A 17,242-nucleotide genomic window follows, 5' to 3' on the forward strand; every position below is an offset into this window, starting at 1 on the left:
TGTATATACACACACACTGATGACAGGATGTGACAAAACACCCAGGAAACAGGAGGAGTGTTTACCTGTGATGAGGGGGAAAAGGTGGAAGAAGGGGAGGAAGAGAAGGAGAGAGAGAGGTCGATGAGTTACAGGTAGATAACGTGAGAGGAGGTAAAGTTCAGGAGGTATAGAGTGTCACCTAAAGCACCGAGAGATAGCGAGCGAGGGCAGAGGTGCAGGAAATCTATCCTGAAGCAGCTGAAGATAAAAACCTCCTCACCTGAACGCACCAGGAGAGAGATATGGACAGGAGCACGGTGAAACACTGAGGAAAACAACTGGAGCAAATACGAGGAAAGAGAGAAGGAAGTAGATTTGAGAACATTTGAAGTTTTTTTTTTTTAACTTTTTCTTTGAATAACTACATTTATTAAAAAAAAAGATTATCTGGAACAAAGAAAAAGGCTTTCCACCTTACCAACAGAGTTGAATTTTTAAGCATTTTTTTTTAAATTTTAAAATCTTTTATTCCTGACTTCATGAGGAATTTTAGCGCATAATTATAAAACAACAGCTGCGGCAGAAGAGAGGAGAGCAGGGACGAGGCAGCAGAGAAGGTGAGGGAGGGGGAGGGAGAGAGAGGGAAAGGGAGAGAGAGAGTGTATGTGAGCCTGTGACACCGAGATGTTCATGATCATTCGAGAGACGCAGGCTGGAGGAGGCGGTGCTGGAGCGATGAGCGCACCATCAGAGAGGAGCGCAAAACAGGTGCGTCTATTCATGTACATGAGTACAGTGTGTGTGTGTGTGTGTGTGTGTGTGTTCAGGGTGTTTATATGTATAACCTCTGTCAAGCTTTCATATTTTTATCAACCTTTTCTGATACTTTTCTGTGTGTAAATATGCATGCACAAAAATATATTTACAGTAGACACTACAGGTGATTTGGGTGAAAAAAAAACCCCAGATTTCATTATGACACTTCCCCAGTTTTAGTAATACAATTATTTTTTTGTGTGACAACTTTTCTGATTTTTTTTGTTGAAATATGAAAATGAGGCTTGATCTTATTAAATATTTGTTGATTACAAATCTGAACATTGGATAAAGCCAGGTTCAAAATTTTGGTTTGATTTCGCTGACATATGAGAGTCTGATTATATATATATATATAAATGAAAGTGGTAAGTGTGTGTATATGTAAGTGCTACTGAAGTTTCTGGCTCAGAAATATTTTGAAAAGATGTATTTAAAAATTCAATACTGGTCTGGCAAGATGCTACAGGTGAATAGTGTAAACGTTTTAATTCAAAGATATCACCATACCACCTTACATTAAGACGATTATTTGTATTCTGAAAATGTATGTCAGAATATGGAAATTAGGCATTATCTAATGGTGATCTTTGGTGAATTTAGAAATCTGAGAAATCTACAGATGCATACAAACAAATCGAAAAATTAACCAGTGCATGAAAAAACAAAGCTTTAATAAAGCTTTTGATTGTTACCAAACTCAACTCCAAGATGTGGTTACTTATGTGTAACTTGTGTAGTTGAGGAGATTTAGTTGGTAAACTCTCTAATATCTAACCAAATAAAAAAAACATTTAATTACTTAAAATATCAGATATTATACATAGCTCAAAACAAAGTTGTGTTTCTGAAATGTATTTCATGCTTATGGGTAAATAATTTAAGTTAAACATTTTTCTAGAGCAGATGTAACAAAGTGCTTTTCATTTTTTTTTATCAAGACATTGGAACTACTCATCACCATATTTTGTACCTGTACTAGAGCCTGATATGGACATTTTGAGGCGGATATTGATATAAGAGTGGAAAAATTTGGAATTTTGGAATGAAAATATACATTTTCTATGTGGATTTTGTACTGGTATGACTCTGCAAAAGTAGTCAGAAGGATACTCTAACAAATAACTTATTTAGAAAAAAATAAAAATAATTAATTGAAGAATATTTATATTATTATACAAACAATGTAATACATTGTCAAGCAATTGCATAAATGAAAACTGAGAAAAAAGTCAACTGCTGACCATTTGAATAAAGAATAAATATAATAAATAATAATAATAGCAAAATGTTACTGTATGTTCAGTATCAGTTAATAGACCATTTTACACAAAAAATATTTTAAAAAAGGTAAATAAATATCATTGTAAGTTCAATATCAGTCAATTCCTGGCCATTAACATAAATAATACATAAAAAATAAAAATAAATAGATAAATATCAGTGTCAGTCCACTGTTGACCATTTGAATAAAAAAATAAATAGATTAATGACACATTTTTTCTAAATCACTCCAAGCATCATTTTCTTATAATTTCTGTATTTAAAGTTTTCATATCAGCACATATTGGACAACATACACCGAAACCAATGTTTGTTGAAAATCAGCAGGTTAAATAAACCTACACTACTAAATGTGTCAAATAAAGTTGTGTGCATCAGTCTTGATGTTATCCTGATGTGTGTGAGTTTGAACTCAGCTCCTCGACCCTCTCAGGTTCAGGCCGCCATCAAGAAGAAGGTGGAGAAGCAGAAAAAGCGAACCAACGGGCCGAGCGGAGGAGCTGGAGACATTCAGACTGCTACACCTCAGCCTCCTCGCCACCAAAAATCCATTCAGTTCCCCCAGACGACGGTGGCGGCCGCCGAGGACAGCCAGTCGCTGGAGGACGAGCTGGAGGAGATGATGGAGGGACCAACCGGGAGAGACAGGGAGAAGGAGGAGGGGGAGCCTGTTGACCTGCTGCCCATCGTGGACTCTGTGTTTGGACAGGTAGGAGCCATCTGCTGTGTGTGTGTGTGTGTGTGTGTGTCTGACACTGTGTGTGTGTGTGTGTCTCATGTCCTGCATCAAATTCTCCGGCTGATTGAATGTCTCGCCACCGGCTTGATTGAAACCCTAAGCCTCCAATTTAAATTTAAAGCCTGTCTGCGGTCCAGTTTTTGTAAATAGCTGTCTCTCTCACACCCCTGACTCCTTTCATCTCACATGGCAGCAGGTTAACCGTCCAACTTTCTGGTTTAACCCCCAATCCTTCTGGAAATGGTGGAAGCAGTGAAGCACGACGAGGACTAGAGCGAAGAATGGAGATAGCGTGTGTTTGAGAGGATTTAAACTCCTTTACTTTGGGAAACATTACGAGAGAGTAATCTGTAACAGATACGGCCATAGTCAGCCAGATATCTGATGAACACCCGATCTCAGTATCACATCCCATCACTCACATGGTAAGCAGTGACACACGACACGGCACGGTAGGCTATACGCCATGACAGCATCTGTCACCTCGCAGTCAGACATGTAGGATCATGGTGTGAGAAAGTGGAAGCTTTGTGTGTGTATGAAAATAAAATCAAAAGAGATTAAAGAGAAGTTAAAGCCCCACTTGCTTCCTGTTTCAGCTTGTGAATCACTGTTTATTTTTTTCTGACATTAATCCACCTGATCAAACTCTGGAGGGGGTTGATGACGAGCGATGGCCGAGGTTAGAAACAGGGAAACAAACCAAAAAAGAAAGGAAGATGTGATGTCAGCTGTGATGCAAGTGAGATAAAATTAGAGAGTCCGGCTGAGTGAGTGGGAGAGAGGAGAGAAGAGATTTATCTTTTCTTCGTTTCACTCTTTGGTGCCGTGGGGTCTCTGAACTTCACTTTGACAACCGGTGTCTTACAGGAGGCAACAGACAGCGGGTCACAGACAGCGGGTCACAGACAGCGAGACTCTCAGCCCACACACACTGAACTGAATCAAACAGATGGAGCTTCAAGAGGCTCATCATCTTCTTTAAGTGATGTTTCATAAAACAAGCATAACATAACATCATAACCAAACCGGCATCACTTTGATGGGTCTGTAATGTTCAGCTTCACCAGGACAACTGTTTTAAATCTGACTAGTTCAATGATCAATGAGGCTATTTGATGATTCATTGATAAACTTTTGGCACTTTAAGGTGCATTTTATTCCGGGTTTTCTTTGTAATCATTTAATTTATTTTTATATATCTTCGGAACGGTTTATCTTAGACTGTTGTAAATTAATCCCAACTACACATCTGTGACATCTGATGGAAATAAATGTGGTGGTGGCATTTCATACAACTGAATGCTTCCACACAATGGGTATCAAATGAAGTAGAAATAAGTGGTCGAAATACTCTATTGGTATCTGTATCACTATAAGGGAACCATTATTGTGTTTAAAAAAATTTTTTTTTAAATGATACACAGACCTAATTCTAATCCAGCAGCCTTTAGAGAGACAGTATGTTGGTGAAATCTTTATGAGCCTTTTGGAGGCAGTAGTTTGTGGTGCTTATTTAGTTTAGGGTTTACAAAGAGGGAGAACTAAATAACTGAAAGACTTCTCAGTATAACAGTGTACAGTTCAACAGCATGCTACCAGTTTGGACAACCTGCCTACATTCTTTTTTTAAGCTTACGCTTTATTTAGAATATTTTCACACACACCATTTCAACAGACAGCACTCTCTCAAAGGGAACTGAAGCTGTTATCTTTGCTCTTCTCAAAGCCACCAGACTCCATTGAAAAAAACAGTAATTTTACCTCGCACAACATTTGAGTTCCTGGTCTACTGCTGCCTCGATCGGCTTGTTTTTTATGTTATTGTGTGACTTTGGTGGTTTAAAGGGTTAGATCAGACTCACTAAAGTCACACACACACATACACACGCACCCGAGTCAAGCTTTGAGTGCAGGACTTTATCTTGTAATGAAGTATAGTTACGTCACTACATTTCTAATTTTACTTGAGTAAAAGATGTGAATACTTCTTCCACACTCCGTCTATTCTGTCTCCTCTAGTCTTTCTCTGATTGACAGCTCTCGTTACTGGAAACCAGCTAATGCTCATCCGATACCAGATCAGTACATGATACATCTACCTGCCCACACACACACATGCATGCACACATACACGCACACACACATTGGTGACACAGCCAGGAGAGTGCACTGAGTCCAAAAGAAAGGACAGAGTCACATTACCTGAGTACTGCCCATCCCACACACACACACACACACACACACACACACACACACACACTGACACACACATAGACAATGCATGGCTTTTCTCACAAGTGTGTGTGGTGCTAAAATTAACCTACAACTGCGTGTGTGACAGTCATTCAATGCTGATACCTGGAGACAATTGAAAAGTAATCAAACAGAAACCTGGTAACATAAAAGGTGTGTGTGTGTGTGTGTGTGTGTGTGTGTGTGTGTGTGTGTGCACTGATCATTGGCGTGATGAACTGGAGCCATCAGTGAGGGAGAATCAGCCAGGTAATTAATCAGGCTTAATGGTATTGGTTGTGTGTTGAGTTATTCATGCAGCCACTGGTGTCAGTTTTGTTACATAATGAGGGAACTGAAGTTAATTTGGTTGATAAAGTGTTGTTTGTTGTTGTGTTGTTGTTGTAAAGTGCGTTGTGTTTTTAGAGTTTAACTAACTGGATTCATACCAAAAGAAATGTTAGTTAAGTCAAGTCACATGTTGTTTGTTGTTGATAATAGATTAATGGAGTAATTTATTTTATTATATTATATTATTAATTATTAAATTATTAATTAATTAATTTATATATATTATTATTATTATTATTTATTATTATTATTTTATTATTTTATTATCTGATGATGAGATACACTCAGTACGACTGCAAGGAACATTTCCTAATTCTAAAAAAGGAAAATAGACATAAATGAGCTTATTATTAAAAAACTTTCAATACCATCTAGCTCTGACCGAAGGGTGAAACTGAGTTTAGGCTTGACTGTTTTCAACATGACCTTCCCATTTGATAGCTGAACAGTCCACTAAAATATGTTTCTGAAAACATTTGAAGACAGAAATAGGGAATGCAGAAAAAAAATCTGGATATTTAATCAACGCTGACTGGTTTGACAGTGTGATTGAAGTTCAGTCATTTACTGGATTGACAGCTGCATTAGAGACCCCTTACTGTTATTTTCCATCGGGCGCTGTGGATTCTTGCAAATGCCTTTAGGAGCACTAGGAGGAGACAGAGGAACATGATTTTTCAGATTATCTAATGTACTACTGTCAGGGTTTAATGACAGTTTCAACAAACATCCAAACTGATCCTTTAACCGCTGACTCGTGACTTTACTTGGACTTTAAAGTTTTGCTATGAAAGTGCAATATCAGCATTATTATTATTATTAGATTCAATCACACTTGTTTAACAACTATAAGTAACCTTTTTTTGTAAATGTTGTATATTATTGCTCTGTTGTTAAAACATATAATACATCTGGTGAAGAGCTCATTATCACTTGTTTAGGACTTGAAACTCAACGTTTGGGACTTGTAAAACAATGACTTGGTCCCGAGAGAAAACACAAATATGACGTCAGTTTTCAAATATGTCCTTTTTTTGGGCTGACCTCATGTGTTACTTTATCCTCTACACTGGTAGTTCAGAGGCTGGGACATGCATTACATAAGACTATTTCTGTTGCACACACAATAAATAATTACACACGCTCACGCAGGTGCAGCTCACAGGTGAAAATCTGACTCTTGCATCACAGATGTAATGTGTTTAAACTGACTTTTGCATTGAATTTGTTTCGAAAATCAGCCTTTTCTGAGCTTGAAGGTGCACAATATGATTTATTTGATGGAAAAATATGTGATATGGTCCTTGTTTGCATTAGTCCACTATAATTCTGCTGCATTTGTACTCTAATGTAAAAATGTGTCCATGACATAAGTTGTAGCAGGCTAGGATCAGATGTCATTGAGATCCCTTCCACGCGGATCAGATTATTTGAAAGATACTGAAGTGTTATTATACTCTAACAGCACTCATATCTGTTTGCGTGCCAACCAGAAAGCCCACAATTAGAGTTTTTAAGTCCAAACGGTCTGTTTCTAGTTAAGAATATTTTCCGCGTAAAGTTTTCATTTACAGTGGGCATTACTCTTAAGCTGCACAATCTGCTTGGAAGTTCTGCTAAAAATAGAGGTTGTTGTATTATTACTGTCTCAAGTCTTCAGTACAGCAGCTGGCACATAAAACTCAGAGCTGATTGTCCTAAAGCAGCCTCTAGTGGTGACTGCTGATGACTGCAACACAAAGAGATGTCACCATTATGTGTCATCTTATGAAGACACTTTGACACTATAATCCGAAAGATTTATGACCAAATCAGTTCAGACCCAAAATCCTGTACTATGTGAGGAGAATACTGGAGGTTTTATACAATCACAACATGTGAGTTTTTTTTTAACATTTCAGCAGTGGCATCAGCACTGTAAGCATAGCTGCCACCAAATTGAGAACCTTTTGCAGGCAATAAATATGCTCTGTATTCTGTGTGAAGCCACTTTAAATATAGGGCACAGATAATTCCAATTTTAATTAACAGTTAAGTACAATCATTAAGTTTAAATTCTTAAAAAAAAACGAATAAATATTTAGTAGTCATCATTAGGAATTTTAACACAGAAAAGGTATAAAATAATATTAATATACAATCATCATAGCTATAATGGTTTGACATTAAGTGAGGCACTTAATGAGGCAGTAATACAGACTGTGTAGCAAAGTAGTTTTTTTTATTGAAGGTCTATTTCAACACACACACACACACACACACACACACACACACACACACACACACACACACAAGCTGTGCTCTCTATATGGTTGCACTGTAGTAAGCAAAATGCCAAATCTGTTTTTGACAGATGCTCAGCTGACTACTTAGCATCATCCTCTTCATAACGTCAACTTGTGGTTTTAATGCTGTCATCATTTTAGACAGCTCAAAGATTCACCTCTGACTTCGAGCTGTTACTCCCTGCCAAGTCAGACAGATATCGTCTGTGTGTCTCATAAGCCGTGATTTGATGAAGTGTCACAGCTCTCTGGTGGTACTTTTTATTAGTTTAAAAGTTTTGCATGATTTGAGCTGTGAAACCTTCTAGTACTTCATGGAAAACATTAAAATGAACGTCTCAGAGGTGAAATCTGTATCTCCAAAGGGATGTGTAGTCAAGAATCTAGAAAACATCATGACACAGGGCCGATATAAACATGCCGATATATTGCAAAATAAATAAATAAACACAATCATATTGTGATCTATCCTGTCAGCACTATGGGATCTTCATTTGCATTAATCACTGTAACATTCAACAGCATGGCACTGCTTTACTTTCAATACGAAACTTTGCATGTAAACTATTAATTAACACTCGATGGTGTTTTGATGAATCGATACAGTATCACAAAAAGTTCTCATTCGGTGGAGCATGCGAGCTCCCAATTGATCTAAACAATTCACAAAGAAAATCAATCCCCTTTGTTCTAGTTTTTAAAACTATACATATATTGTAATTGATTTTTCCCACTTTTCCACCACGAACTGCACATACACCATAACCTACAACACCACTTCAAAAAATCTGGGGCACAAACATATTTTAAAAAAATATACATTTATATTCTGAATTTGATGCATTTTCTATTTAAATATTAGAACATGTGGAATCAGGGTTGTGTTATTTATTTATTTATTTATTTATTTTTGCTTTGCTCAAGCACAGTTTTTGTAGCATTCCCATTGTTTTGTGTGGGAAAATTAAGTTTCACTTTGTATATGTAGATTATACTGCAGATGCAGTTATATACTGTGTACTTGTCCATTCTTACATTTAGCAAAGAAAAGGCAAAAAGAGGAGAATAGAAAATAAGAAATTCTGACTTTGACGAAGCAGTTTTGTTCTACTTTCCAGCATTTAGTTACCCATAACCAGGAACAAGCTAGAATTATTTTAATTATTAAAATAACAACAGCTTGAAACAAGTGAAATAATTAACTGCCCCATATCTTGTTGGACAAGAAACAACATTGATTTCCTTGATTTAATGAATCTGGGTTTTTTTTAGATCTGGTTTTTAATTCTGGTTTTGATAATATATGTTTTAGTTTTTATTCACTATTAGGTAGAAAATCTATCATAAAAAGGCTAATACTGCTGCAAAAGCTTCGGTTTTGGTTGTGATTTCAGTCCATCTCTTCTTTTCCTTTCATCGCCCCATCTTCCTCTTTAATCTCAAATGGAAGGGATTAATCTCTCATCGCTCTCTGTTCATGTTCTCTTAATTCTCCCTCTAAAACTCCTCATGCTCTGGATGAAGTTATTTGAATGCTGGTGCAACATGTGAACGAGACAGCGGGGCAGAGGGAGGAGAGAGAGCAACAGAAATGGAAAAAGGAGGAAAAGAGAGAGATACAGATAGAGAGAGAGGGAGGGGGAGATTAAAAGCGTTGATCAGTGTGAAGAGAAAGAGACAGCGCTGCTGCAAAGAGACACACAAGTGAGCTGCCTCCAGTGTAGAAGCTCAGTTTGGTTTGTGTTCGGTGACATCGTTTTGGATCGTATAGAGATGGGAGCAGTCTTTCAGGATTGTCCGTGCATGGATTAGAGCTGTTTATTGTATTTTATCTTTTTGGTATCAGATGTGACGACTGATAACCAGTATGGGACAGAAGTTTTCACTAAAGGCTCGAACCTGAGCTGGACCTCTGAGAAGTCCACAGAAGAGATTAAAACAGAAGGACAAGATCAGAAATAAGTGACAGAGTGTGAGAGGAAGGGAACATTTGAGCAGCTGTGGGTGATGGGCAACTGCACCAAACCAAAAGACAAAATGAAGAAGGTAAGAGCGCTTCCTTACTGATGCTGGGACTAATTTGCATCTATGCAGCTAAATTTATAGGTTCTGACTGTGATTGATTATAAAATATTTAAACGACTTTGAGCGACAAGGTAATTCATTCTTGTAATTTAGGAAAAGCACAAAATAATAACAGTTTAAAAGACCACTTCACTTTCTTCACAACTTGCTTTCATTATTTAATTCTAGGATTACGGGTAACACAAACCAGATTATCACGTCAAAATAATTCACGATAATGATATTATATCACTGCAACAAGGTGGTGAGAGTCTGTATCCATAACTGTACAAAAAGTACAATTACACTCACTGCATAGTAAAAAGGCAACCAGATATGATAAACCTTTTAAAATGTTGACGTATCAATATATTAAAAAATATATATTTTTATAATATAAAAAACTTGATAGTTAATATTTATTTATAAATACTGGTATATTGTTCCCCCCATTTCAACATGTTGTCAATCATAAATTCATGCAAAATTAAGACACCACATAAAAAATTATGAAATAAAAAGGTTTTTTTTGTCTTTTTCAGACTAGTTAAAAGATAACTAAACTCCACATCTCCCACACTACAGTTTGTGTCTCCTAAATTCACCAAAAGTCAGCATTAGATAATGCCTCATTTGCATATTTAATCATACATTTCAGAAGATTTGTACAAAAACTATTTATATTTAATAATATAATTATATATATAATTATTTATATGTTATGTAGGGAGTAAACATGTCATGCTGATATCTATTAATATACTTGTGTTTTTTTTATCCTTTCCCCCCATAGTGTAATACAACGTGTAGGAAAGTTTAAAATCTATGTACCATTAGCATAATTGTACAAATGTGTATAAAAAGAATAAGTGGAAATGATTTAAGAAGTACCAGATTATTTAAACGATGTGAATTACCAACATCGTATCTCTTTTCTTTAAAAAATATCAGTTATCATCAATATTTGTATTTTGCGATGCACCTACCCTGGATGATAGTTTAATAACTATGAAGGATTTTCAGCGCTGGTTGTTTTTAACTGCCTAATACAAAATGTTTCCCTTGATGGTAGTTGTAAGAAAACTCATTATGATGTCTTGAATATCTATCCAGGACTCGTGTAACTAAAAGAGCTTCTTGTCGACACAAGATGACAGCCATTAGACGAGACAATTTGCAGAATTGGTAATGGATACATCAGGAGAATACTGAGATTAAGATTCTCAACATAAAGATAATATCTGATGTTAGTGGATTGACTTGAAATAATAAGCAGTTTATGTAACTGTTGGACTAGAAAACAGTGGGTCTTAACCTAGTTCCTTGAAATGCAGACAGTATGTGATGGATAGTAGCAGTGGTGGACTAACAGCCTGGTCTGCCTCTAAAGGGGGCCGTGGAGGGGCCCCTCAGTGATAAAGTGAGGGCAGTGGGCCAGGAGGAAGAGGAGGATCAGGAGGAAGAGGATAAGCCGTTCAGCGACCCCTTCTGTACGCTGGTGAAGAACTGCAACTTGCTGCACAACATCGTGGGCCCGGCCTGCATCTTCCTTAAGCAGGGCTTTTCACAGACACTCGTATGTAACAGAACACACACTGTCGTCCCCCGGTGCAGCTCTTTCTGCTCGTGTCAATTCATTTCATCCCCGCATCGTGGCTGAACCCTCCTGCTCTCAACCACACCAGCTGTGTCCTCCCATCACCGGTCCAGGTCAGACCATCAAATCTGCAGGCACCACACATGCTCAGAGCGGTCGATCATTCGGTTCCATGGAAAATTATTGAGCGGAGCTTTCTCTCAGATGTGATGAGGGGCAGGGTGTTGTGCAGGTCGAGGCTGAATTTCCAACCAGGCAAAGTGGCTGACTTCAGAGGAGGCTCTTGAGGTCATCAGGTTCATGGCATGACACTATTTTTGGAATTTGTAATTAATAGTAATTCTGCACTAAAAGCACAATATAAACAGGGATCTAAAGGTGGCTCAGCATGTTTTAGGTCCTGTCTTGTAGAAGGCGTTGTGTCAACATCTAGTTTGAATTTTTTGACTGGAGGTTTTGATCGACCATCCAACATATTGACTTAGCGGCTTTTACCATTACATGGCTTTGTCACTGAACAAAATTTCCTAGGGCGAGTCACCTATGAGTTCCAGTGCATTACTTTTTTATAGGAAATCATGATAACAGCCTGTTTTGTAACGTTGAGGTGCATTAATCAACAATAAGCCTGGCTACTAACCGCAACCAAGTATCAGCCTTTCGGTGTGAAAAGTGAAGCTGCATTCTTTCTAATGGCCAGCAGGGGGCGACTCTACTGGTTGCAATAAGAAGTCAGAGAAAATGAACTCTACAACTGATTTAACCTCAGTAAACATTTTCTTCAGGAATGTATGGTCTCAGTCGCTAGTTTCAAGTCTTCTTCAATACAGCATGATGATGTTTTGTAAATTATGGTCTAATTTTCCAGTACAAATAGACGATAATGTAGCGTATGCTTTTGGGCATGCCTCCTTTGTGACTGACAAGTTGCTGCCACAGCAAGCCTTTAAAGCGGTAGTTCATACACACCATCCACATCTTATTTACAGTCTATGACCACAAAATATACTGTGTATCTGTCTTGGAGAATTGGGGCATCCACCTTTCATTTGTCTGCCGCTTTTTATTAGAAGCGGGTTAATACGACCCTTTCAAAATGGCAGTACAAGCATAGAAAATATTGTCATGACCCGATATAGACAGCTGGAATAGAAAATCTTATAATAAAGAAGTGCGACCCTCTGAGCATGATGGGATTTTTCCAGTCTATTCTGGTTGTATGAATATGAAACTTACCAATATGCATTCCAGTTACTTTTTCATAGTGTCCCATTGTAAAGATGATTTTCACTGATGTGGTTTTAGCCTGAGGTAACATGCATTTATTTTGTTGTGAGACAAAATGAGGCTGAGGGCAACCAAAGAAAATAAAAGGATGTCAGAGGATTTATGCCATATTGTTCTCTCTCTAAAGCTCTTAAATTCTCATATGAATATAAACCGCAACTTCCATTGTGTGCTTTTGTACGGCTGGGCTTGCGTGCGAGCTTGAGTGCTAAGATAGTATGCAGATATATATGTGTACTTATGTCGTTCTGAATGATGGACATGTGTCCAAGGTACCAACTAAACCTCCCAAATCTCATAATCTCCAGATGTTTGATGGCTGGCAATCTCCCACAAATTGTGTAGTCACCCCGCGTAATTCATGGAACATGAATCGTCATATATGTATCATAATGCAGTGAACAGTTTAATCCATATAGATTTAGAGTCTGTTTTTCATTTGGAGATGCACTGGGTTTTCTGTTTAATACAGCTTACTGAACAACTAAACCACATAACACTGAATGACTTCTCTACATTTGCAAATTATGTTTTGGCTATAATACACACATGGGCTCGTAAATGGACAGTTTAATACATTTCATACCATCATCATCTCATCTTTTGTTTCTGTTTGTGTATCATTTCTTCCCTGTTCAGTGGCTATCTTGGTGTTTCTGCAATGATGTTGCTTGAAATCTGTGTTTATATCTCTGTACTTTGCCAAACAAGCGCTCCAAATATTTTCAGCTTGAGAAGTATGAAGTGAGAAGCTAATGTGCGTCTCTGCTTCCTCCAACAGGACAGAGAGCTGAGACCGGAGGAGCTTGACGGTGAGAAACCTCATTGTGTTTCTGCCGACAGCAGACTGACAAATATTAACATGCGTTTTCTGTTTTATTGTTTTTCATCAGAGCTCCGCGAGGCATTTGTGGAGTTTGACAGGAACAAAAAAGGCTACATCAGTCACAAAGACCTGGGCGAGTGTATGAGGACCATGGGATACATGCCGACAGAGATGGAGCTCATCGAACTGAGCCAGCAGATCTGTGAGTGCAACAACAGCCTGAGAGAGCAGGACAGAGCAGAGTAGAACAGAATAGAACAGAGTATAATAAAACAGATTAAAACAGAGTAGAATATAACAGATTAGAATATAACAGAACAAAACTGAGTAGAATAGAACAGAATAAAACAGAGTAGAATATAACAATAAAACAGAGCAGGATAAAACAGAGTAGAATATAACAATAAAACAGAGTAGGACAGAATAAAACAATATAGAATATAACAGAATAAAACAGAGTAGACTATAACAGAATAAAACAGAGTAGAATAAAACAATAACACAGAAAGAATACAACAGAGTAGAACAGAATAAAACAGAGTAGAATACAACAGAATAAACCAGAGTAGAACAGAATAAAACAGAGTAGAACATAACTGAATAAAACAATGTAGAATATAACATAATAAAACAGAGTAGAATAAAACAATAACACAGAAAGAATACAACAGAGTAGAACAGAATAGAACAGAGTAGAATATAACAGAATAAAACAGAGTAGAATAAAACAATAACACAGAAAGAATACAACAGAGTAGAACAGAATAAAACTGTATAGAATATAACAGAATAAACCAGAGTAGAACAGAATAAAACAGAGTAGAATATAACAGAATAAAACAGAATAGAATAAAATAGAGTAGATTAGAACAGAGTAGTTTATCTGTTATGTTGTATTCTACTCTGTTTTTTAAAATTCTGTTTTGTTCTACTCTCTCTCTACACAGTAGAATAAAACAGAACAGAGTAGAATAAAACAGAAAAGAGTAGAATAGAATAGAACAGAACAGAATACAGTAGGATCTTGAGTGGCGGCACTGAAACAAAAAGTCAAAGTAACAAACATACTTCATATACTCATTCAATACATTCAATCCAAACATATGATCTTTTCCTAAACCTATTAGAGTAGTTTTGTTGCCTAAACATAACCGAACTGTGACGGTTTCACAAGATTGACCACATGTTTGATGTTTAAAACTGAGAGCTTTACCTTCACTTGTGTTTGCTGGTAATAATAATTAACTATAATTCATCATGCTTTTTACTGTTATAATTTAATTACTACTAAAGATGTGGATTGGATTCCAGTGCCAGGCTGACATGACTTCTTCTGTATATAACTTATGTGTTGCAGGTGGAGGTAAAGTGGACTTTGAGGACTTTGTGGAGCTGATGGGACCAAAGATGCTGGCAGAGACGGCAGACATGATTGGAGTCAAAGAACTACGAGATGCATTCAAAGAGGTCAGGATATACATACTGTTCCTTTAAGCTGGTTCTTAAATTATCAATCATAGATGTAACCTATAACATTACTAACTGCTGCAATCGCTTCTGAGATGGAGCCATTGTTGGTGTGATTAGTTCCACTCCAAGCAAAGATTAATCAATTAATCTTTTGGTCTATAAAACATCAGAAAATTGTGAAAAATATTATTTTCAGTTTCTCAGAGGCCATGGTGCTTAAATTCCTTGTCCAACAATATTCAATTTAATATGATATAAAACAGAGAAAAGCCATAAATCTCCACATTTGAGATGCTGGAAACAGCATTTTCTGCCATTTTTGCATGAAAAATTAATCATGATTCATTAAATGGTGGGCTATTATTTCAATCAGCTATTGCAACTCTAGTATTTAGTTTATTAAATACTATAAAAAGAAGATATGATTAAATTTTAGATGTGTAGGTGATACTGAGCATCTCTGTTTGTGTGTTTAGTTCGATTCTAATGGCGACGGTCAGATCAGTTTAACGGAGCTCCGTGAAGCCATGAAGAAGCTTATGGGAGAACAAGTGACCAACAGAGAGATCAACGAGATCCTCCGAGATGTCGACCTCAACGGGGACGGTCTGGTGGACTTTGAGGGTGAGAGATATTCTCTTTTATGTTTTTTTTGATTGATTGATTGATTGATTGATTGATTGATTGATTGATTGATTGATTGAGAATTTATTTGAACACAAAATAAAAGATGAACGTTTAAAAACAAACGAACAACAATAAATACAAGACAGCAACACAAAATCAAACAACAACAAGACTCAACACTTATTTGTGTTTAAAAGGAGTGGGAAGAAGCCAAAGCTTATTAAATCCCACCCCTTCTCCCTATGTTAATTTACCATATTCAGTTATATAACAACAATAATATTTATATATATGTATGTATAACACACAGTAATGTAGTTTATAAACTCATTATTACCATTATTAACACACATAACATGTTATTAACTCACAAACACATAAGTACACATACACCCATGTAGTCATAATGAGACAACAATGAACAAACAAACAACAATAACACACAAAAAAGAAAAAATAGTAATACATTTAAAAAATAAAACGTCAACAATAACCACTCATCCTCATCTTCCTCCCGCTCATTCTTTTCTCTCGTCTTTTCAGAGTTTGTTCGAATGATGTCCCGCTGACCGACCAGCTGCCCACATGTCAGATGGACAGACAGACATTATGCAACTGCTGGATTAGAGAGCACACTACACTGTAGTGAACATCCTTCATCTGCTCATGAGAGCACACATCTAAAGTTTTATTTTTTATATTAAATAATGAAAAAAAGTTTTAAAAAGGCATTAAATAGACAAATAGTATCCAGCCTAGAACTAACATGACTATCTGAACTTCAGGTGCAACATAAAGATAAAGCAGCTGTAAAACATATCACAAGCTCCATAGACAACATTTATGACTTTGTGTTTTTTTCCAGATGTATTTTTTATATAATATCAATGTTTGAGCTCTGAGTGTAATATCTTGTTTGTAAAACTGTAAAAATATTTTTTAAATTAAAGAAATGTACAAAAATTGGGTGAATTATTGCGACCAGGTAAACTTGTGAAGGATGAGAGGTACAGTCACAACATTAAATAACCAGTGTGTAAATTAACACTTTATAACTAAACTGCGAACAACACAATGACGGTGAAATGGTTTGTTGAATCGTAACTGCACAAGAGAGGCTTTGTGGCTTAAACAGGGTTTCAACAAGAACATGCAGTGTTTGTGCTCAGGTAAACATGCAGTGTGTAGGAAAATATGAAGAAGACCAACAGACCCAAACAAGTCAGAGGGCATGCATAAACATCATATTTTCTTAAATTGTATATATACAGAAGGTTTAATCCCTTAAGTCAAATGTAAACGTAAAAGTTGTGATAGAGATGACTTGAAAATGTTTACCTAATACATTTTAGCATCAATATAAGGAGCTGTTTCGACAGTTCTCCGTTGATTTAGCATTGCACTCCAATAACACTGTCAGACTCATATTTGACACTTGAGAAGGATCAAACTCAGATATATTACACAGCCACGCTAAGTTATCAGTGCATCTTTCTTCAAAATCTGCATTGAATAACCCTACAATGCAACAGTAAGGTCAGATAATTGAATGTGTAATGCAGGTGCCATGCTCAGGAAGTTAAAGGAATATTTAACCTGCAAAATGTCCATTTGTGTATAAATTACTCAAAATTTGTGTCAAAAAACCATTACGAATTAAGTATTTCTTGCTGCAGAGT

At 36.7% G+C, this 17,242-nt stretch overlaps 1 protein-coding gene across 1 annotated transcript; it reads left to right on the top strand.

Annotated features, from left to right (window-relative positions):
* The first annotated feature begins 600 nt into the window (after positions 1 to 600).
* On the top strand, positions 601 to 16,511 carry cabp2b (calcium binding protein 2b). The gene is made up of 7 exons (XM_059346051.1): positions 601 to 754; positions 2,499 to 2,791; positions 13,422 to 13,452; positions 13,534 to 13,668; positions 14,824 to 14,933; positions 15,413 to 15,560; positions 16,107 to 16,511. The coding sequence occupies exons 1-7, from the start codon at positions 667 to 669 to the stop codon at positions 16,130 to 16,132; spliced, it is 831 nt and encodes a 276-aa protein (XP_059202034.1). The 5' UTR covers positions 601 to 666; the 3' UTR covers positions 16,133 to 16,511.
* The last annotated feature ends 731 nt before the right edge of the window (positions 16,512 to 17,242 follow it).

Source organism: Centropristis striata, chromosome 12 (assembly GCF_030273125.1).
Source record: "Centropristis striata isolate RG_2023a ecotype Rhode Island chromosome 12, C.striata_1.0, whole genome shotgun sequence".
NCBI classification, from domain to species: Eukaryota; Metazoa; Chordata; class Actinopteri; order Perciformes; family Serranidae; genus Centropristis; species Centropristis striata.

What these genes read in the sequence shown, in the direction of transcription:
- cabp2b (XM_059346051.1), top strand. Translation starts at nt 667, where the DNA reads ATGTTCATGATCATTCGAGAGACGCAGGCTGGAGGAGGCGGTGCTGGA. An exon ending in GAGACCGGAGGAGCTTGACG is followed by an intron (nt 13,453 to 13,533) that starts GTGAGAAACCTC and finishes GTTTTTCATCAG; the next exon opens with AGCTCCGCGAGGCATTTGTG. An exon ending in TACGAGATGCATTCAAAGAG is followed by an intron (nt 14,934 to 15,412) that starts GTCAGGATATAC and finishes TTGTGTGTTTAG; the next exon opens with TTCGATTCTAATGGCGACGG.